Here is a 21977-nt window from a genome sequence, read left to right on the forward strand (position 1 = left end):
TTACATAGTCATCTTGAATATATCTAAAAGACCACTTAAAAAGCCACACTCTCTGGAACTAGGAATGGAAGAAGGGGAGAGAAGTTTAAGGTCTATCCTTTATTCTACTGAGTTGAAAAGCAAACAAACCATAATCATGAAAATGGCCAAGCATTAGAGATTCATTAAATAGGCTAACTTTCCCCATCTATGATAAATATGGACTGGAAAGGAGTTTGTGGTCTGCATTGTTAGATAAGTGACAAAATATTATGCTTGCTACATCATTCATTGCCTTGAAAGATTAGAGTATTTCCCACAAGGAAATATTGTTGCTGGATAGGATGTTTTTAAGAGTTGTTTCCAGGATAAGAAGGCTGTCCATTTAAACAAAGGAATATTATGTGTTTTGAAATTCCAAAAAATATATTAGTTTAACTAAGTCTATCCCAGCTGGAAATGACAAATGACATGTAATTGGAAACCACTCTGATATGCTCCACTAAGAGATAAGGTGGCTGTAGGAGTCGTAATGGGAAGCAAGGTTGTAGTTAACTTGTGAGTTAGCAATTGTTAGCTGATCTAGAAATAGCATGATACCTAAAGGTTATAGTTGAAAATCTTGGTGACCTTCATTTGTGTCACTAAGAGACTAGCTGATCTTGTTTCTTGCTTCATGTGAAACATCATTCTCAATCACAAAGGTAGACAACAGAGAAAAGGGAGAGCACTATTGGAGAAAGCACATATGTAGCTAACTAACACAAAACACTATAAGCATACCTAATGTTTCTAATGCAGACGCTTCTTCTCCAAGTTATATATCTCCAGGGTGTCATTGTAAAGAGGCAATAAATTAAAAAAATCTAATGGAACCATCAAAAACATGTAGCATGACTCTTAGCTACAACTTCAATGTTTTATTTCACTTATTTAATAATAAAAATACACTACGTTTCAAGTGAGCATATGCAACATATACAAATAGTAGATTTTTTTTTCATTGAGAGATCCATAAATCAGAACACACTGCTGCACACAAACACTTTTAAGACAGACAGCTGTGCCTTGAAAGACAAACTGGTTGGTGCAGCATATCCTAAATATACAGACTTGGAGACATGGTGGTAGAGAGGAAAAGAGTACATCAACTCTAGCAATTACTAGGATATTATTGCTTTGAAGTACTAGAAAAATGATTATGGAATTTGACATGAGATTCACAATTTTCAACCAAGGAAGAGTATGTGTGTTGATCAAGATATCTAAGAAGCATTATTGTGCAAATTAATATCCTAAACAGTTATTTAAATTTCAACATCTTTCTATAACTCCAGAAGATGGCGATATTGGTTGATGTCTTACAAAGAATCTTGTACACTGAGGAACATAATAATAAAAAAAGTCCTGACTTTCATTTTTTTAATAGTGAGGTTTATACACAGTGAAGATTCAATATAGAATTTTACTATATAACACCCACATTTTCTCTTATCTTGATTTTTAATCAAAGTGAAAATATAAAATGCACTTGGTAAAACATGGCATGGAATATAGCAGAATGCACTGGGAGCTTTAAATTAATATACTAGAAAGTAAGGTAAATAAATATGCTCTGGATGACAATTACATTGATGCCCTAAACATTTCTGCATTTCAACAACTTGGACACACGTAAGTTAATTTGGAAAATTTAAAAGATGGTGGAGAATACATAAACATCAAACAATGAACTGCAAAGACTTAGTGACTATAAGCTATGAGAGAGAAACTAAAGAGTTCAACATAATTTCAAAACTTAAGTTATTTTTCTTGATGATGGACCTAAACTGAAATATCCTGTGGGAAAAAATGTGTGGGGATTATTGACATAAATGGTAAAGAAATGGGACAAGACACCATTTAAAAGTCTTACCTCTTTTTGACAATTAATATGACAACTAGGAGGAGGAGGATGAATACCAAAATCCCAGCACTAATTCCTGCTATTTTCACTACTCGATCCGTCTGCTTGGCTGGATCAGGAATCACCTCTGGTTCTTCTGTTGCTGCTGCTAAATGAATCAAAAAAAGAAGTTACTGGGAGCACAGAATTATCATTGAAATCAAAACCATTTTCAGAAATAATTCCTCCTCCTCAAACCAAACCTGTGTATTCTGTTTATATAAAAATAAACATGAGAAATATAAACATGAATGAACTCACTAAGTTGAAGTAATGAGGATTTGGGTTACATGAAAGGGCAACTATTACAGGAGGAATTATGTTAAACATCAGAAAGACTGCCAGGTGAAGTGACAGAATTTCCTCCAAATATCTTCAAAAAAAAAAAAAAACAGTAATACTGTAACATCTTAAACTGCTCTGTGTTGTCCTGTTTGATCACAGAGGGATGAAGAAACTGTTTGACAATTGTATGATTTGAAGAGATACAGTAAATTAGTTGGGTGGACAGAAGGCTGAAAAAAGTAAGAGGCAGATGAACATGCTAAGAATAGGAGAAGGGTAATAAAATAGAACTTTGAGAAAGAAGAGGCGTTTGATGTCTTCTTTGGTCCTCCTACTTATGTTTTTACAAAAAAATAAAATGTTTGGCTGTGATAAGTTGGCAACATCCAATGCACCTGGTGTTTGAAAGAGAGAAGAGCAAAACGGAATATGGAAAACAAAAGGTGTATTCAAATTAAACTAAAACCTACCATCATACCATCATCACACGTATATTAAACCTTACCAGTTACTACAAACAAATCCTGGGTTTGGTTTAACTAAAATGAAGCCTGAATGATTTTTTTTAAAAGAAGTATTGCAAAAAAAATTACTCTAAAAAAAGAAGAGGAGGAATGAAGTATACTGAACCTAAACCGTGGCTATTTCAGTTTGTAAGTAGGAGGATGATATTACTAGTAGTGACTGTGTGTGGATGAGAGTGAAAGGACCAGTGAGCAATGAACAGTCTTTTTTATACTGACAAATGTGAAATGGTTTGGTTTTTTTAGCTTCAGCCACTTGACCTCAAACCTTTCCTTATGATGAATTGTAGATGTTTACAGGTATGAAATCTTCCGTGTTTGTCAGGTGGTATAATGGAAAGCCTACTAGGACATGGAGTCAAAAAAACCTCTATTCTCGGCTCATTTTATAACTATCTAAATGACCTTCAGTATGTCACATTTCCTATGAGGAAATGAGGAACTTTAATTTTCTCATTTTAAAAATACTCTGTAGGTCTAACAGTCCATGATTATAAGGAAACCTTCTGAGGTCAGAGGTCTTGTACATTCCAATATTTCTCACAGAAATGTGTTCAGTGCTTTCCTCAGTGCAATTACTCAATAACTCGATATTGAATAAATTTGTTGGTTCTTTCATATTTCTGCCATACTCAAGATATTTACCTATTTATTTCTACTTTTAGAAGTATAATCCATTCTCTGAAAAAAACTTTAGGTGACTTATAAAAATAATAATAAAATTAAATAATAAAAGAAAACAATTAAATATTGTCAAAATTAATTAAGAACACAGAAAAATAAGTTAATAGGCAAGTCGGATGCATTAAGTTTTGTAGTTAAACACTGAATTTAACCCCAGCTTAAACTATATAAACTTCTCAATAATTAAAGCAAAGTAGAAACATTGTCTCAGAAAAGCCTAAAGTCCTAATATTGCCTTATTTAATTAGATAATTAATTAGGAAAATTAATTAAAATAAATTAATTAAAACTGCCTTTTTCTTTTTTAACTTTACTTTTAGATCCTTTATTGTCTTCTCTGACATCTTGGAAACATGGTTAATCTGGCATCCTAGGTCTCTGTACTCTAGACAAAGATAATTATTAAAATTCTACTCCTGGGTAAAATATTTCCTTTACTTAAGACTTCCAATTTATCCATGCCTCAGGAAAAGATATACCTCTACACCATAAATATCCAAGGCACACCACATTTCAATGCATATATTATAGTTCAATTCAAGATGATATTTAGTAAACAGAATCATCTTATCTCAGAATTGGAAGGGACCTGAGAGTTCACATCTAGTTTAACTCTCTCCTCAATGCATGCAACAATATTTCTACAACATCCCTGACAACATTTCCCCAGTCTTTGAATATTTGGGATTAACTCAACTATTTCTTTTTTACACAGCATTGCTAAGAAATTTTTCTATACATCATCATAAACCCTTTAAATTGAACTCAATGGTTCTAGTGTTTTCCTCTTCAGAAAAATATAGCATAGTGGCAATGGTACTGGATGTGAAGGTATGACACGAGTTCCAGTCTTAGCTGAGGAATTTACTAATTAAAATTCTTTTGGAGTAAAACACAGGACAACATTTGCATTTTGGTATCATACATTTGGGAGGTAATAGTTGTGATTTTTTTGATATGGAGATATCTTTTGGGGAATTGTGGTTTTTTTTTTTTTGATGTTTACAAAAAGGTTCCTTTTAGATGAAGCTAATTTTTGGGTTACTACTACATTGAATTCTGATAAAAACAATGTTAGAACATGAGATCCTTGAGACTTTATAAAAAACATGGCATTTAATACAAAGTAATCTTCAGAACTGCAGGTCATCAAGTAGATTGTATTTACTTGGACCTTTTTATACATGGAGATGGATATTCAATGTGTATGTGGAGATATACATTATAAATTATGAATAAATGATGAGCACCTATACATTATGATTTTGGGGACATGTAGCAACTACAAAATGAATAGTCAATACAGTACATTTACACGAGGAGAGGGTAAATTGTTTATAATTCAGATGAGGAAACAAATATATTAAGAATTTTGGGAAGCTCAGGGGAGCAGAGCGGAGGAGGGAGAGTAGACAGAAGCAGAGTGGAGCAGGATACCATGAGGGAGCCATGGAGATGATTTCAAGTATGTTTTGGATTTATAAGAAAACAGCTCAGTGGCTTTTATCCCATACTGAACATTGGCCCCAAATACCAGTGATCTGTGGTTTGGGATTGGGGGATTTGGCAAATAGAGTGACCCAAATGCAAGCCTTTGACCAAAGTGAGAGACCTGACTTCCCTCCAGAGCACAGTGCCAGGTCATGCAACATGATTGGTATTTGGATACTTAAATGACAAATGCTATGTGATGATGTAGGGCTGAAATCCACTCTGGAAGGAGGTATTCCCTGGGAGGGTTTTCTAAGTTATGAACGTGCATATATTAATTGTCATCCAATGCTGCTGGTATACTGAATCCCGAGTATGAAGTTAGGAATATTATGCTAATCCAAGATCATATCAACTTGGGAGGTCTCAGTGGTCAAAATCCACTCAGAGGACCCAATGATAAAAGATTTGGATAAAGTTTTCTTCTCATGTATGATGCTTGTGATTGAATTTTGAGACGGAAGACTCATGGCATATGGAAACATGGATCAAGAACGACCACTGAATGAAAGAACTTATGTTATGGTGGGAGGCCCCAACTTTGAAGCCACTGCAGAGTGTTGGTTTCTGCAGAAAATAGGGAATGATGCTGTGGGCAAGAGCAAGGTGCCAAAAGTGATAGTGGCTAGACCATGTGGCCTTTGGGTCCTTGGATTCTCTCATATCAAGAACAAATCAATATTGGACTATGTAACCCATGAGACTACCAATCATGAAGAAGTACTGATGGCTAGGCAGCAGGAAGAAGTTGGAACAATTTGTCTGTATTCTTCTGGAAAACATGCAGCCAACATTAGAAAAGACTTTTTGACTTCTCCTTCCCAGCTGCCTACATTTCATTCCAGACAGTGGCCAGCTTTTAATCCTTGCTGAGCCACTTGGCTCCCTTCCCTAAGGTGTTGGTAGAAGAAATGTGGGTATTTCATCTCCTTGGAATATCTAATTATCCTAGTAGATCTACTTACTGTTATCTAATTCTCTTTTTTATTTCATCGATCCCTTCCTTCAGTAAAATTTAAATTTAATAAAAATAATTCCAAGTATTCTTTTATAAAGATTATTAATAATCACTTGAAGCAGAAAAAATAAAAAGAATAGAAGTATAAAGCCCATTTATCTAACCTAATTGAATCATAGTTAGCCTCCTCAACCATGTTCAGGGAAGAAGAGAGAGATGGCTGTGTCACACCAAAATTTTATCTTCTGTCGCCCCCATGCACATGCATTCACATCCAATTAAGCAGCATTAGCAAGCAAATGGAATGCTGGATAAGATGAGTTGGGTGGGGATGAGCCTTGGGGAGAGAACTCTATACACCTCTAAACATCTATACACCTCTAAAGCTGGATCATTCCATGGTAGCTCCTAACCCACAGCCAACATTCTTCACTCTAATTCTAGTGGATGTGAGGATTAAGCCCACATTGCACTAAAGCTGCTGCTAACATTTTGAAAGGACTACTACTCTTATATTCCCTGGGGTATATTCTCTGCCATCCTATGACTCCTGATACTTTTGTTCCAGACTGGTGAGTTTTACAAATAATACTATGTGGGAATAAAAAGACAGCTAGATCAAAAAAAAAAGAATTTTATTCATCATCTTCAAGATGCACATAGTTATTACACAAAGAAAACCCAAATAAGAATTATGAACCTACACAGTGACACTTCATAGGGACTGGGTTAGGGGACTGTACTTGTTATTTTCTTGGCACTGGGAAGTCTTTAAGGATGAAGAAATTCCAGCTGTTAATTGACGTAGGCACCTTCTCTTAAGAGTTTCCTGAAGCACCAAGATTTTATTTTCCTCAGAATCACATAGCAATTTATGTACCAGCAGAGACAGAAACAGAGAAGCAGTTAAAGTCCAGACTGTTTCAGTTGGTCTACCTACCACTTGGTTGGAGGAAACCTTTTCCCACTGGTTTTGTAGTGGGCTGAGTGAGCATCCAACCCATGAGCTTGAGCCATGGGGTGCCAGGAGTATAAGAATTCAAGTTAGAATTCAGGTGACAGGACTCCAGCCAATAGAAACTGGTTGTCATCAACTTGGTAACACCAAATGCATTGTGAGAACTAAGCTAAGTTTTAAATGCCTATTAGAGAAGTTGGCATTTTATTTTAGAGACAACAGAGAATCACCATAAATTTTTGAGCAGAAAAATGACGTGGTAAGATCCAAGATTTACAAATTTCACTTTGAAAGGGAAATGCAGGATGGAATGAAATGGGAAGAGATTTAAAGGAGAGAACATTTAGGAGAATATTGTAATAGTCCAAGCAAGAAATGATGAAGACCTAAGTTAGGGTAGTGGGCATGTATGTAGAAAAAAGGTAACAGATGTGAGAGATACTGTGGCAGTTGAATTAAGAAGACTTATGGATATTAGCTAGAGATGACATAGCTATTATAAAAAATATACCATATCTAAATAACCAAATAAATTATAAGTTCAAATCTATCTATCTATCTATCTATCTATCTATCTATCTATCTATCTATCTATCTATCTATCTATCAATCTATCTATCTTCCTATCTATGTGTGTGTCTGTGTATGTACATCTAAATAAAGGGTTTAAATTTCTTCTTTAAAATGTCATTTGAATGTAGACTTGTTAGTAGGAATTTAGGCAGTAAGAACAAATATGGCTTTTCTGTTTTCCTGATCCAGATAATAAAGTTATTGGAAGTAATTGCACTCTAGAGCCCTACACATAATTTATGCACATGCACCAAGACAATGAGGACCTCTCAGATAAGCTTTTCCTTATGCTATAAATCTTAACCTTATCATCCAAAGAGTAGTCTCATATTCCCCAGCAATCCAATTTTGCCAAGAGCCACCTAATTCTTTGGACAATGAGAAACATCTAAAGCAGTATATCATTTTTATTGAGAAAACTTTGGAAAGGTATTTTTACTAAAATATTTAAACTTACATTATAAATTTTACAATATATGGGCTTAGATGTATGTTTAAAAATATAAATCTTAATTAATATTCCTAATGTTCTTTAAATTTTTTTTATTGCCTGAAGAAATATAGTGCAATTTCATAAAAATCAAAAATCAAAATTCAGGAGTAATTTATGAGATTCTAGAATTAGCAGTGAAATAATAACTTAAGGAGTCCTAGCTTTTATTTTTCCATCAAAGCTATTTTAAAAATATCCCACCATGTCATAAAGGTGGCCCCAGTATCTTGAAGGTTATGTGAGTACATCATAAACTATGACAAGTTACAAAAATTGAACTAGAATAGCTTTGCATGTGGGCTTGACAATGGACTCCACATTTTTTTTATACAAGGACCAACCTAAGTGTGGGAATGCTCATGACTAGAAAAATGATCAACTAACTCTCTCTCTCTCTCTCTCTCTCTCTCTCTCTCTCTCTCTCTCTCTCTCTATATATATATATATATATATATATATATATATATATATATATATACATATATGTATATATATTCAAATGTCTAATGCATATATATAAATGAGAAAAACTCATGAAACTATCTCTTTGAAAGGGTACCCATCTGATTCAATTCAATTTATACATTTTTTAAAAATTCAGCCTCTCCTTCTCCTTCCCACACCACAAAACGCATCACTGGATAAAATATGTAGAGTATGTCTTTTGTGTTTCCATTTCTAAGTTCATTCTTTGGACATGAACATTCACAAATTATTCTTCAAATATTAAATTTGTAGTTATATATAATGCTCTCTTGTTTCTACTCATTTCACTCTTCATTATTACACATAGTTCTATCCAAATTTTTTAAAAATAATTATCTGTTCATCATTTCCTAGAGTATAGTAGTATTCCAGCACCATCATATCCCAGAATCTGTTTAGCCATTCCCCAGTTGATGGACATCCCTTCAATTTCCAGTTTTGCCACTACAGAGAGAAATGCTATGAATATTTTGGAATATAGAGGTTCTTCTTCTTTTTCCTGATCTCCCTGGGAAGTAGACCCAGTAAGAGTATAGCTGAGTCTAAGGGTAAGTATAGATTTGTAGTTTTCTAGGCATAATTCAAAATTGCTCTCCAAAAAGCCTGGCTCACTTTACAATTCTACCAACTTCAATTCAATTTAATAAGCATTCATTAAGTTCCTACAATATCCTAGTACACGGAACCCAAGAATGTTGGAGGAACGCATCCCCTATACCATGAGACCTGCTTCCACTTCAGCCACAATAATCATCATTGAGAAAGAAAAGTCAGTATCAGCTACTTTGTCATTAAATCTGAAGGACAATGGGGCTTTTTATCTGGCATACAGCTGAAACCTTACATTTATGTTGTCTGTGGCATTAGAATAGGAGCTCATTTTGAGGCTGAGGACCAAAAACAACTAGGTACTTACTTTAGTGGAGAGAGCACAGATCTTGAAGTCTGAAAAACCTGAGTTAAAACCTGGCTTTACTTATTAGCTGTGTGATGCTGGGCAAGTCATTTAACCTCTTCCTGCCTCAACTGTAAAACTGGAATTATAATAACATCTAGTTCCCAGTGAAGTCATTATGAAGATCAAATTAGATAATATCTATAAATTGTATATTACAGAGCCTGGCATGTAGTAGGTACTTAATAAATGTGCCACTCATTCATTCATTCTTATTATATATAAGACACAAATGAAATTCTTGATATTTTGAATAATTAAAGAATCTTATCTTCATAATGCACACAGTTCTTTGGAAACATTTAAGGAAGAAATGGGAGTCATTAACTCCTAAACTCAAATTCCGGATTTGACCCAGAAACCATTTCTACATAATGGCAAATAAACATAAGGAAGAAATAATATAGAGCACATTTGTGTGAATTTGATCTTTATAACAATGGTAGACTAGTACAACAATTTCTCTCATTAAAATATTTCCTTCAAATTGGTGTACTCTGTTATAAAGAGAAAATTTCTAGTTAAAATGCTTAATTAGTACATTATCAAGAGACTGAAAGTGCTTGTTTTTAGCAGAACTGATAGCCTCTGAATTATACGGGCCTTAAGACAATTGAGTGGACTTTGGTCTGCCCTATAATGATGAATAAAGAACTGGTTGTAACAGGCTTTAAGTCTTGATGACAAAGAAAGCAGATTATTTCAAATGAGATATCTATATCTATACACATATTTTGTGTTTCCAATCGACTCAATTTTATGGTTAAATTATTAATATTGTAAGGCTTTAGGGAAGATATCATAAGAATCATGAGTTTCTTTTTAAAAAAAATTCCTTGAGCAAGTATTTTGAGTTAACAATTATTTGTTGTATTCCCTAAACTAGATTAGGTCTCAATCAAACCATCCATCTTCAGCCTATCAATCTTCAACCCTGCCAATATTTTGTTTGTTTCTTCTAACAACAAGTCATAGACCTGATGATTTTTTCTCAACTCCAATTGTCTCCTGTTGATGTTGTAACATGCAAATACCACCTTAAACACTCTCCCAGGTATATATGATCTTCTCATACATTATCCTTTTCCACCTCTTACTTTGGGAACTATAGAAATTAATCGTATCATGACTTCCAGAAAACAAAGTTCTACAAGGTTCATTCATCATCTTTTGTGACTTTCCAACTTGAAAATCCTTCCTGATTCACTATTCCCCTAAATATGTTAGTCTTTCCCATGAGAATAAACTCCTTGAAGGCAGACACTACCTCACTTTTATATTTGTACCCCCAGCATTTAGCATTAAGGTTGACACACAATAAGAGAAAAATCAATAACTTTTCATTCATTAATTCATCTGCCTTTGATTCAGTGACCAAGTTGAAACATATTCATAGTCATCTGCTTGGACCCACAAGTGTAATTATCATTCAGGTTCACTTATGTCCTAGATATTGATTAAATGTCCCAGATACAAGACTTAAATTGTATGCTGATATTTCTTTATCTTATTTCAGAAATAAGTCTCTGCCTAAACCAAAGCTTTGCACAATCACAAGTAATACAATCTCTGACTTCAAGGTACTCACCTCTGATGGGAGAAAACTGGTAAAGGGAATGGGGTGTCAAAAGAAAGATAGTTTTCATCTCGAGAATAGTGAGTAGATTAATAGGGCATTCTGCTGATACAGCCTTTGAAGAGGCAAAGATTGTATTTACTTGATCATAATTCTGAGAGAAAGACGTGGAAAGAGTAGGAGAGAGAAAGGGTGAAATGTTCTGGTCAAAGATAACTCTGTGCCTGCACATTTCACCTTTGTAAAATCTCTCAAATAAACTGTGATCTCAACCAACATGCTAGGGCAAGCCCCCATCACTGTCAGACCTCGCTGACAGGGGATTCAACTGGAGACTAATGAGATGAGAGTGTGAAGTGGTATGGCAAGGCTTTATTGTAGGAAAGGGACAGGGGAGAGAGAGCAAGGGAGGAGCCCGCAACTGGCAGATAGTGAGGGGTCTCTACTGGGTGGAGAAGGGGGCAATCTTTTATAGGGTGGAAGTCTGGGGTGAGGTATGTTGGGTTGTTGCTATTGGGCAAAATTGGGATACTTGTCTGAAGCTCAGTGGATGGCTCTGAGGTGGGGAGGAGTCCCAGTCTCAGGGGATGAGAAGTTCCCAGGCATGGTGGTCAGTGGTGTGGGAAGTCATATGTCTAGATCTGAAAAGGAAATCCTGATGGTCTGCCAGGTTTTACTAGAGCTTTGTCTCACAGTCTGGACAAAAAAGGGGGGAAAGGAGGGGGCTTTTGGGGAAATGGGGAGCTTTGGAACCAGGATCTTCGATCACCTCATACCTAGATTACTTCAATACTCTGCTGGTGAGTCAGACTGATTCAGATCTCTCCCAACTCTAATCCATCTTCCATTCAGACATGAAAGTGTTTTTCCTAAAAGCAGGTCCAAAAATCTGCTTATTACTCAAAAAAGTCCAGTAGCTCCCTATTGCCTTTAGTATCAAATACAAAATGCTATCTGTCATTCAAAGGACTTTATAACTTCTCCTACCTTTCTAGTCTTTTTATATCCTACTCCTCAACATGTACTTTTTGATCCAGTGAGATGGTACTTCTGGATGTCCCATGGATAAGATGTTATATCTCTTGGCTATAAGCATTTTCTCCCATACCTGGAATGTTTTACTTCCTCTGCTCTGACAATTGACCTCCCTGCTTGCTTTAAACCCCAACTAAAATTCCATCTTTTAATGGAAGTTCTCCCAAACCCTTTTTAATTCTAGTTCCTTCTGTCCCGTGATTATTCCCTAGTTATCCTGTATAGAACTTACTTCATATATATTTGTTTGCATATTGTCCTATCTTTAGACTTGAAGCTCCTTGAAGTCCTCTGTCACTTAGTACTGGGCCTGGTATATATTTGGATGTTTAATAAATGTTTATTGATTGATTTATCCTGTGTATAGTTTGATTTATATTTCTTTGTTTGCATGTTCTTTCCCACAGTAGATTTGTAAGCTCCCTAAAGGCATGGAATGTCTTTTGCCTTTTTTCATATCCTAAATGCTTATTGAACTTAGTAATTATTTACTGACTGATAATTGATTGATTTTAATCATGGAAGATAGACAGTAAAAGTCACAGAATCAAAGGAGATGGAATGTTTTATATGAGGAAATACAAGTGGATCAGTGTTGTTAGATTGTAGAGTACATGGAGAAAGCAAAATATAGATAGACTGAAAAGGGAGGGTAGAACCAGGCTGCCAAGGGCTTTTAGAAGCCAAATAGGGTTTCATATTTGACCTTCAAGGTAATAAAAATTAAAATATTTATATAGTGCTTGAAAGTTTTCAAAATAGGATACATTTAATTTCAATGTTTTAAAAATAAATTATTTAATTATTCATTGACAAATAAATTAATAAATTAAAATAACAACACTATTATTATAACAGTTATTTCTATTTTACTGATGAGGAAACTGAAGCACACAAAAGTCAAATTATCTGTGTCAAAGTCAGGCAACTAGCAATTATTGGAGTCTGCATATGAACTCAAGTTTATCTGAGTCTAGGTCCAATACTCTATATAGTGCTACTGAGTAGACATTGACTACTAACAGGAAGCCACTGAAATTTGAGTAGGGAAATAAAGTGGTCAGTTTTCTGCTTTAGGCATAACACTTTGTCTGCTAAGTGGATTGGATTGGGGACATATTTGAGTCAGGGAGAACAACTAGCAGGCCATTGCAACAATCATGGACTGTGATAATGTGTTCGTACATCAGGGTATTGACTATATTGATAAGAGATATAAGAATGTATATGAGAGATATTGTAAAGACAGGAACGACAATCTATCAATTGATTGGGCATGTGGGGGCAGTAACAGTGAAGAGCAGAATAGAAGATCATACCATGATTGCTATCCTGGATGAATGAATATATGTTGGTGTTCCCAAGAGTAACAGAGAAATTCATACTTACCAGACCCGTCTATCCTAACTATAGTTCATTAAATTAGGTCCAAAGAGCACACAGACCCTGTCCTAAAAACAGTAATTCTATTTTGCTATTGCTGTGATCGGTATGGAATGCCAGATTACAGTTTACTAAACTGACTTAGAGGAATATGGGGTGGGGGGTTAGGGAGAGACAGACAGACAGAGAGACAGAGGCAGAGACAGAGGCAGAGACAGAGACACAGAGAGATACTGAGAGAGACATAGACACAGAGAAAGAGACAGACACAGAAAAAGAGAGATTGATTTCTAATCTAGTTTTACCTGAAATGTTTCATCCACATTTTAACCTGATCTGAGAAAATCTCTGAACTAATCATACAGTTCTCATAATTTAGTCTCTAACACTAATGGTTCCCCCCCAAAATAAGGGGAGACTTAGCCTTGTTCCTGAGGTTTAAACCTACTTAATGATAACAGTAAAACAAAATTGCATAATCTTTTAATCATGTAATATTCTGAACCGTCTGCCCATTCAAATAATTCCTTTTAAGAGCTGTGTAAACATCTGGGCAAATCTTATCCCAGTTTATCACTATGATTTTCAGTCACTAAAGTCTATTACAAGCTTATGACCATACTGTTATTCTCATTGTAACAGATGATGGTACCAATATAGTTTTAGGTTGCCATGGCACCAGCAAGCCACCATCTTATGTATCTTCTTGTTTACCAGGCAAATTCTTAAGAAGAAAATATGAATAGTAGATCTCCAATGTATTAAATGTTTATATTTATAGGAAAAGTGATGCAAGTTGTACTCTAAGTAACAGTGAATAACCAAATTTCATGATGGCTCCAAGATCTAGAACAAAAAATCTAACCTAGCCCTGACCTTTCTTATGCAAGCAAAATATTTTCTAATTTATTTTCTGGGTCCAATAGATAAAAAAGATAAAAATATAAAAAGAAATGCAAATTATGACCTTTCATGCTAAGGTCCCACATCATACTAATTTGATTTTTCAGTACAATGAGCATCATTCTTGAAATATGTGGAAGAAACAGCATTTTTGTAGGAATTTTTCAATCCTTTTAAACAACTGTAATTGATTATCTCAAACTATTTCCAAATTCTCAACAAATGATAGGAGTTCTTTGCATTCTCTATATAAACTTGGCTGACTACAAAAATTTACATAAGATATCCTCTCCCCATGAGGCCAAGGTTTGCTTACCTTCATTATTCTCAATACATTCATATTCTGGTCTCTGATTTGGACAGATTGTTTGTTGTTAGTTTCAGCATATCAAAGTTATTTACATTGTACCTCAAAGGAGATAGCAAATCTCCTAGAACTATATTCAACTATGGAACTTGTACTACCTCTGGTGGAAGGAAAATACGTGAACACATTTAAATAAATGTAAAACTCATGAACTATGCAGGTGAGAAAACTTTGGTATTAACCTTGTATGAAAAGACAAATATTGTACAATCAATCCTTTGAGAAATCATCATTAAAGAGTCATTCTATGTGTGTTCACCAACATTTACTTCCAATATTTTCTAAAGTATGCGACTGAAATAATGCCAAAAATTCACCAAAGGAAGAAACCCAAGTTGAACAACTATATAAGGATAAATAGGAAAAAGGGGTATAATTCTTTATTTTAATAGTCATGGAACATTTGTAGAATTTTTATAATCACTAGTATATATATACATTAACTATAACTTCATCTCCAATTATCAATGAATTCCTTGCAAATATTCAAGTCTTAAGAAAATGAATTACCTATTCTTATACTGCATCTACTATTTAGCATCTCATTTTCCTTTTTTCCGTTATCCACATAAAGAACAGTATACTTTTAAAAGACAATGAATAAAAAAGATCAATTTTGTTTATGCAGTTATCTTTCCTTGTATTGAATTGCTACTCTTTTAAAATATAGCAATATGATAAAACTAACACTTAGATATCCATCATGCTCAAGAATGAGACAGGAACATCTCTGGTTGAGGACAGATATATATGATATATATGCCAAAGACATGAAAGACAAAGGCAAATAAAGAACAAAAGAGAAGCAGAAGGAGAGCAGAAAAAAGCAGAAAAAGAAGGAAGAAAGCAATGGACAGCAGATGCAACACTGGTAATTAGGCAATCAAGAAGCCTATAAAATGTGAAAAAGGAAGAGTAATAGCATAGATTATAGCAAATGATCAATAAAAATAACAGTAACATTAAATGGTTTTGAAAGAATGAAACTGAGGAATCAATAGCTTATGTATCTCTAAAACACCTGAAGTGATCACAAAGTACGATAAGCTTTCCTAATTACTGTTAGCATAATATTTTCTTGAAGATTGCTGTTTCAATTTCATTTACTAAGGAAGCAATGTATGTATAAATATTTCACCAAAAATAATTCCTATGTGTTAGTCTCTAATCAATTTTATAATAAAAAATACACTATACATTGAGACAGCAGGACCAAAGGGAGGAATACAGTCTAATTATTTTGTTATTCTTAGAACATTAACATTTCATGTTCTATTTCTTTTTACTTCACATAGCTCTTTCTGTTTGTATAGTTCTTGTGCAGCAACAATTTGTAAGTTACATAGGTTTTTAAAGTTTACAAAGCATTCTTCTCATAAATATCCTGTGAGGCAAGCAGTAGCAGTATTGTTATCTGCATTTTATAAATGAGAAACCTGAAATTCTAGCAGGAGAAATGACTTGATTCTGATCACAGAAGTACTTAGCTGAGGTTGGAGTTGAACCTGCATCTCCTGACTACACGTTCAAGGCTTTTCACTATCTTGTTTACTGTCATCTCTATTATATCTGCCAGCAAGAAAAAGCTGAATAAATGCACACTTGATGAAATGGATTCTCCTCTCCAAAGATGGGTCTGGCTAACTTACTAAGGAAGAGAGAGCAGTAGCTAGTGTGAAGGGTGCTAGAGTTGGAATATGGAGAGATCTAGGCTTGGTTCTCACTTCTAAAGCTGCCATTTAAAGGAGTACTTGGGAAGAATACATTGAATCTAGAGTAATTGGGGTTTGAAACCCAAAGGACAACAGACATCTTCTCGGGCTCTATAACATCCTGACAAGGTATGGACACCAATGGTGCACGTGGGAAATCAGTAGATTATTCTTGACTCTGGCTTCTGGATGAGGCTCTCTTTTCCCCTAAAATCCTTTAGGCTGTGTTTCCTATGAAATTCCTCATTCATAATGTGTTGAACAACTTATGACCAACATATACCCTCCAGATGTGAGTGCCCTCCAGACACTGCAGTTTGTACATGATACTGCTGATTGGATCAGACCCCCCAAATACTGCAAAGCTTCCAAAAGCCTGATTGCTTATTCTATGCCAGGCACAGTATGGATAATCTCTTAATATTTATTGAACTGAAATGGAAAAAATATTCTTGTTCTCCAGATTATAATAAGTATCTACTGAATGGGCAACACAAGGTGCTGGTCCATCAATACATATAACTTGGGCAAACAATATAATTGGAAAATGAGTTTAGGTCTAGAATTGAACAAGAGGAGACTGGGTTGGATTGCCACTGGGAAATTTCACAGCACGTTTAAAGAAATGAAAAAATTTTTTTTCTGAAACAAGGTCTATCTTTTTAATACCAATACTCCTGAGATTTTAGGGCAAAAAAAAAATTCTTCAAACAATTGAAATTGAATATTCATTAAAAGACAATAGAGGACAAGACATAAATAGGTATATAGATATATGCATGCAAAAATACATATGCATAAGTATGCATATATACAAAAATATATATAACTAGAGCTTAAAAATAGGTTAATATTAAAAGAAATGGGAAAAGAAACAAATGGGGTAAATTTATATGTCATAAAGAAGCTCATGGTGGGAGGGGTGAGAACATCAATACACTGGAAGGGTAAAGAGGTCAGAGACAGGAAATACTCAACTTTTATGTGCTTTGAAAGTGACTCAAAGAGGGAAAAACAATCCAATCCATTGGGGGCAGAGAATAGATTTGCACCCTATAGGGGAGTAGAAGGGTAACAAATGGTCTGGTGGGGAGGGAAGCAGTACAAGAGAGGGAGGGAGCGGGGGGTTAATTTTAGAAAGACTACAGGGAAAATAAGGGGGGGGATAAATAGGGAGGGGGGTAGGAAGGGAATTAAAATAAGGGTGGGAACAAGGGGGACTGTTCAAAAGCAAACATTGGTGTAGAAGGAAATAGTGAAAGAAGAAAAGGCAGGTAAAGGAGCAGAAATCTAAATGCTGGGAAATACACAGCTAGTAATCATAACTCTGAATGTGAATGGAATGAATTCACCCATAAAATGCAAGCAAATAGCAGAGTGGATTAGAGTCCAAAACCCTACCATATGTTGTCTACAAGAAACACATATGAGAAAGGGAGATACACATAGGGTTAAAGTAAAAGGGTGGAGCCAAATCTATTGGGCATCTACTGACAAAAAGAAGGCAGGAGTTGCAATCATGATATCCGACAAAGCCAAAGTAAAAATAAATCTAGTTAAAAGAGATAGGGAAGGTAATTATATCCTGATAAAAGGCAGTATAGACAGTGAGGAAATATCTCTACTCAACATGTATGCACCAAATGGCATAGCATCCAGATTTCTAAAGGAGAAACTAGAGGAACTCAAGGATGAAATAGATAGAAAAACTATACTAGTGGGAGATCTGAACCTTCCTCTATCCGAACTAGATAAATCAAACCAAAAAATAAATAAGAAAGAGGTAAGAGAAGTGAATGAAATTTTAGAAAAATTAGAGTTAGTAGACATGTGGAGAAAAATAAATAGGGACAAAAAGGGATATACCTTCTTTTCTGCAGCACATAGTACATTTACAAAAATTGACCATGTATTAGGGCATAAAAACATTGCAAACAAGTGCAAAAGAACAGAAATAATAAATGCAACTTTCTCAGACCACAATGCAATGAAAATAATAATTAGTAAGGGAACATGGGGAGGTAAATCGAAAATTAATTGGAAATTAAACAATATGATTCTCCAAAACCAGTTAAAGAAAAAATCATAGAAACAATTGATAACTTCATTGAAGAAAATGACAATGATGAGATATCCTTTCAAAACCTATGGGATGCAGCCAAAGCAGTACTCAGGGGGAAATTTATATCCTTGAGTTCATATATTAAGAAATTAAAAAGGGCAGAGGTCAATGAATTGGGCATGCAAATTAAAAAATTAGAAAGTGAACAAATTAAAAATCCTCAGATGAAGACTAAATTAGAGATCCTAAAACTCAAAGGAGAATTAATAAAATTGGAAGTCAAAGAACTATTGATTTAATAAATAAGACTAGAAGCTGGTACTTTAAAAAAACAAATAAAATAGACAAAATACTAGTCAGTCTAATTAAAAAAAGGAAAGAAATAAACCAAATTGACAGTATCCAAGATGAAAAATGAGACCGCACCTCTAATGAAGAGGAAATTAAGGCAAACATTAAAAACTACTATGCCCAATTATATGGCAACAAATATGGCAATCTAAGTGATATAGATGAATACTTACAAAAATATAAATTGCCTAGACTAAAAGAGGAAGAAATAAATTACCTTAACAACCCCATTTCACAAAAAGAAATTGAACAAGCCATCAAAGAACTCCCTAAGAAAAAATCCCCAGGTCCAGATAGATTCACAAATGAATTCTATCAAACATTCAAAGAACAACTAATCCCAATGTTAAACAAACTATTTAACAGAATAGGCCAAGAAGTAGTTCTACCAAATTCATTCTACGACACAAACATGGTACTGATCTCAAAGCCAGGCAGGTCAAAAACGGAGAAAGAAAACTATAGACCAATCTCCCTAATGAATATAGGCGCAAAACTCCTAAATAGGATACTAGCAAAAAGACTCCAGCAAGTCATCACAAGGGTCACCCACTATGACCAGGCAGGATTCATACCAGGAATGCAAGGATGGTTCAATATTAGGAAAACCATCCACATAATTGACCATATTAACAAGCAAACTGACAAAAATCACATGATTATCTCAATAGATGCAGAAAAAGCCTTTGATAAAATACAACACCCATTCCTATTGAAAACACTAGAAAGTACAGGAATAGAAGGGCCTTTCCTAAAAATAATAAACAGTATATATCTAAAACCATCAGCAAACATCATCTGCAAGGGGGATAAACTAGAAGCCTTTCCAATAAGATCAGGAGTAAAACAAGGATGCCCATTATCACCTCTATTATTTAACATTGTACTAGAAACACTAGCAGTAGCAATTAGAGAAGAAAAAGAAATTGAAGGTATTAAAATTGGCAATGCGGAGACAAAGCTATCACTCTTTGCAGATGATATGATGGTTTACTTAAGGAATCCTAGAGAATCAACCAAAAAGTTACTCGAAATAATCCACAACTTTAGCAAAGTTGCAAGATACAAAATAAACCTGCATAAGACATCAGCATTTCTATATATCTCTAACCCATTTCAGCATCAAGAATTAGAGAGCAAAATACCATTCAAAATCACCCTAGACAATATAAAATACTTAGGAATCTATCTGCCTAGACAAACACAGGAAATATATGAACACACCTACAAAACACTTTCCACACAGCTAAAACTAGATCTAAACAATTGGAAAAACATTGATTGCTCATTGGTGGGATGAGCTAACATAATAAAAATGACAATCCTACCCAAATTAATTTACTTATTTAGTGCCATACCCATTGAACTACCAAAAAACTTCTTTACTGAATTAGAAAAAACCATAACTACGTTCATTTGGAAGAACAAAAGATCAAGGATATCCAGGGAAATCATGAAAAAAAAATGCAAAGGAAGGAGGACTTGCAGTCCCAGATCTCAAACTCTACTATAAAGCAGTGGTTATCAGAACAATTTGGTACTGGCTAAGAGACGGAAAGGAGGATCAGTGGAATAGACTTGGCATAAATGATCTCAGCAAGACAGTTTATGACAAACCCAAAGAACCCAGCTTTTGGGACAAAAATCCATTATTTGATAAAAACTGCTGGGAAAATTGGAAGACAGTGTGGGAGAGATAGGTTTGGATCAACACCTCACACCCTACACCAAGATAAATTCAGAATGGGTGAATGACTTGAACATAAAGAAGGAAACTATAAGTAAATTAGGTGAACACAGAATAGTATACCTGTTAGACCTTTGGGAAGGGAAAGATTTTAAAACCAAGCAAGACTTAGAAAGAGTCACAAAATGTAAAATAAATAATTTTGACTACATCAAATTAAAAAGTTTTTGTACAAACAAAACCAATGTGACTAAAATCAGAAGGGTAGCAACAAATTGGGAAACAATCTTCATAACAACCTCTGACAAAGGTTTAATTACTCAAATTTACAAAGAGCTAAATCAATTGTACAAAAAGTCAAGTCAGTTTCCAATTGATAAATGGGCAAGGGACATGAACAGGCAGTTCTCAGCCAAAGAAATAAAAACTATTAATAAGCACATGAAGAAGTGTTCTAAATCTCTTATAATCAGAGAGATGCAAATCAAAACAACTCTGGGGTATCACCTCACACCTAGCAGATTGGCTAACATAACAGCTATGGAAAGTAATGAATGCTGGAGGGGATGTGGCAAAGTAGGGACACTAATTCATTGCTGGTGGAGTTGTGAATTGATCCAACCATTCTGGAAGGCAATTTGGGAACTATGCCCAAAGGGCGATAAAAGACTGTCTGCCCTTTGATCCAGCTATAGCACTGCTGGGCTTGTACCCCAAAGAGATAATAAGGAAAAAGACTTGTACAAGAATATTCATAGCTGCACTCTTTGTGGTGGCCAAAAATTGGAAAAGGAGGGGATGCCCTTCAATTGGGGAATGGCTGAACAAATTGTGTTATATGTTGGTGATGGAATACTATTGTGCTAAAAGGAATAATAAAGTGGAGGAATTCCATGGAGACTGGAACAACCTCCAGGAAGTGATGCAGAGCGAAAGGAGCAGAACCAGGAAAACATTGTACACAGAGACTGATACATTGTGGTACAATCGAAGGTAATGGACTTCTCCATTAGTGGCAATGCAGTGTCCCTGAACAATCTGCAGGGATCTAAAAAATACTATCCACAAGCAGAAGATAAACAGTGGGAGTAAAAATACTGATGAGAAGCAACTGCTTGACTACACGGGTGGATGGAATATGACTGAGGAGAGACTCTAAATGAACACTCTAATGCAAATACCAACAACATGGAAATGGGTTTGAATCAAGAACACATGTGATACCCAGTGGAATTGCGCGTCGGCTGTGGGAGAGGTGGTGGGAGGGGGGGAGGGAAGAAAAGAAAATGATCTTTGTTTCCAATGAATAATGTTTGGAAATTACCAAATAAAAATAAAAAAAAAAAGACAATAGAGAAAGATGGTAGGCATAAGTAGGTAGCGGCACATTTAATTTCTACAGAAAAAAAAAATCAACCCAAAACTCTAAAGTTCTCTTAGTTAGCAGTAATATATTTGCTTATACCTTGCATCTACTCCATTCCCAACCCCATGAAAATACACAGAAATAACAAGGGAGGAAAAGCAACATGTATTAAACTGAGAGAAGAAAATGGATGCTTAATGCTGC

The 21977-nt window shown here is 34.8% G+C and overlaps 1 protein-coding gene and 1 pseudogene across 5 annotated transcripts in view; one reads left to right on the forward strand and one right to left on the reverse strand.

Moving 5' to 3' along the window:
- PTPRK (protein tyrosine phosphatase receptor type K) overlaps nucleotides 1–21977 on the reverse strand; it is a 734435-nt gene that overhangs the window by 69775 nt on the left and 642683 nt on the right. For 3 of the 5 annotated variants that reach the window (XM_007484536.3, XM_007484538.3, XM_056818749.1), the window contains exon 14: nucleotides 1895–2033. In XM_007484536.3, the coding sequence (XP_007484598.1) occupies nucleotides 1895–2033 (139 nt within the window). The remainder of the gene's footprint in view (nucleotides 1–1894; nucleotides 2034–21977) is intronic. The other 2 variants (XM_056818748.1, XM_007484539.3) reach the window with 1 other exon arrangement.
- LOC103102105 (purine nucleoside phosphorylase-like) lies at nucleotides 4867–5719 on the forward strand (annotated as a pseudogene).

Source organism: Monodelphis domestica, chromosome 2, assembly GCF_027887165.1.
Source record: "Monodelphis domestica isolate mMonDom1 chromosome 2, mMonDom1.pri, whole genome shotgun sequence".
In the NCBI taxonomy this organism is placed as follows: domain Eukaryota; kingdom Metazoa; phylum Chordata; class Mammalia; order Didelphimorphia; family Didelphidae; genus Monodelphis; species Monodelphis domestica.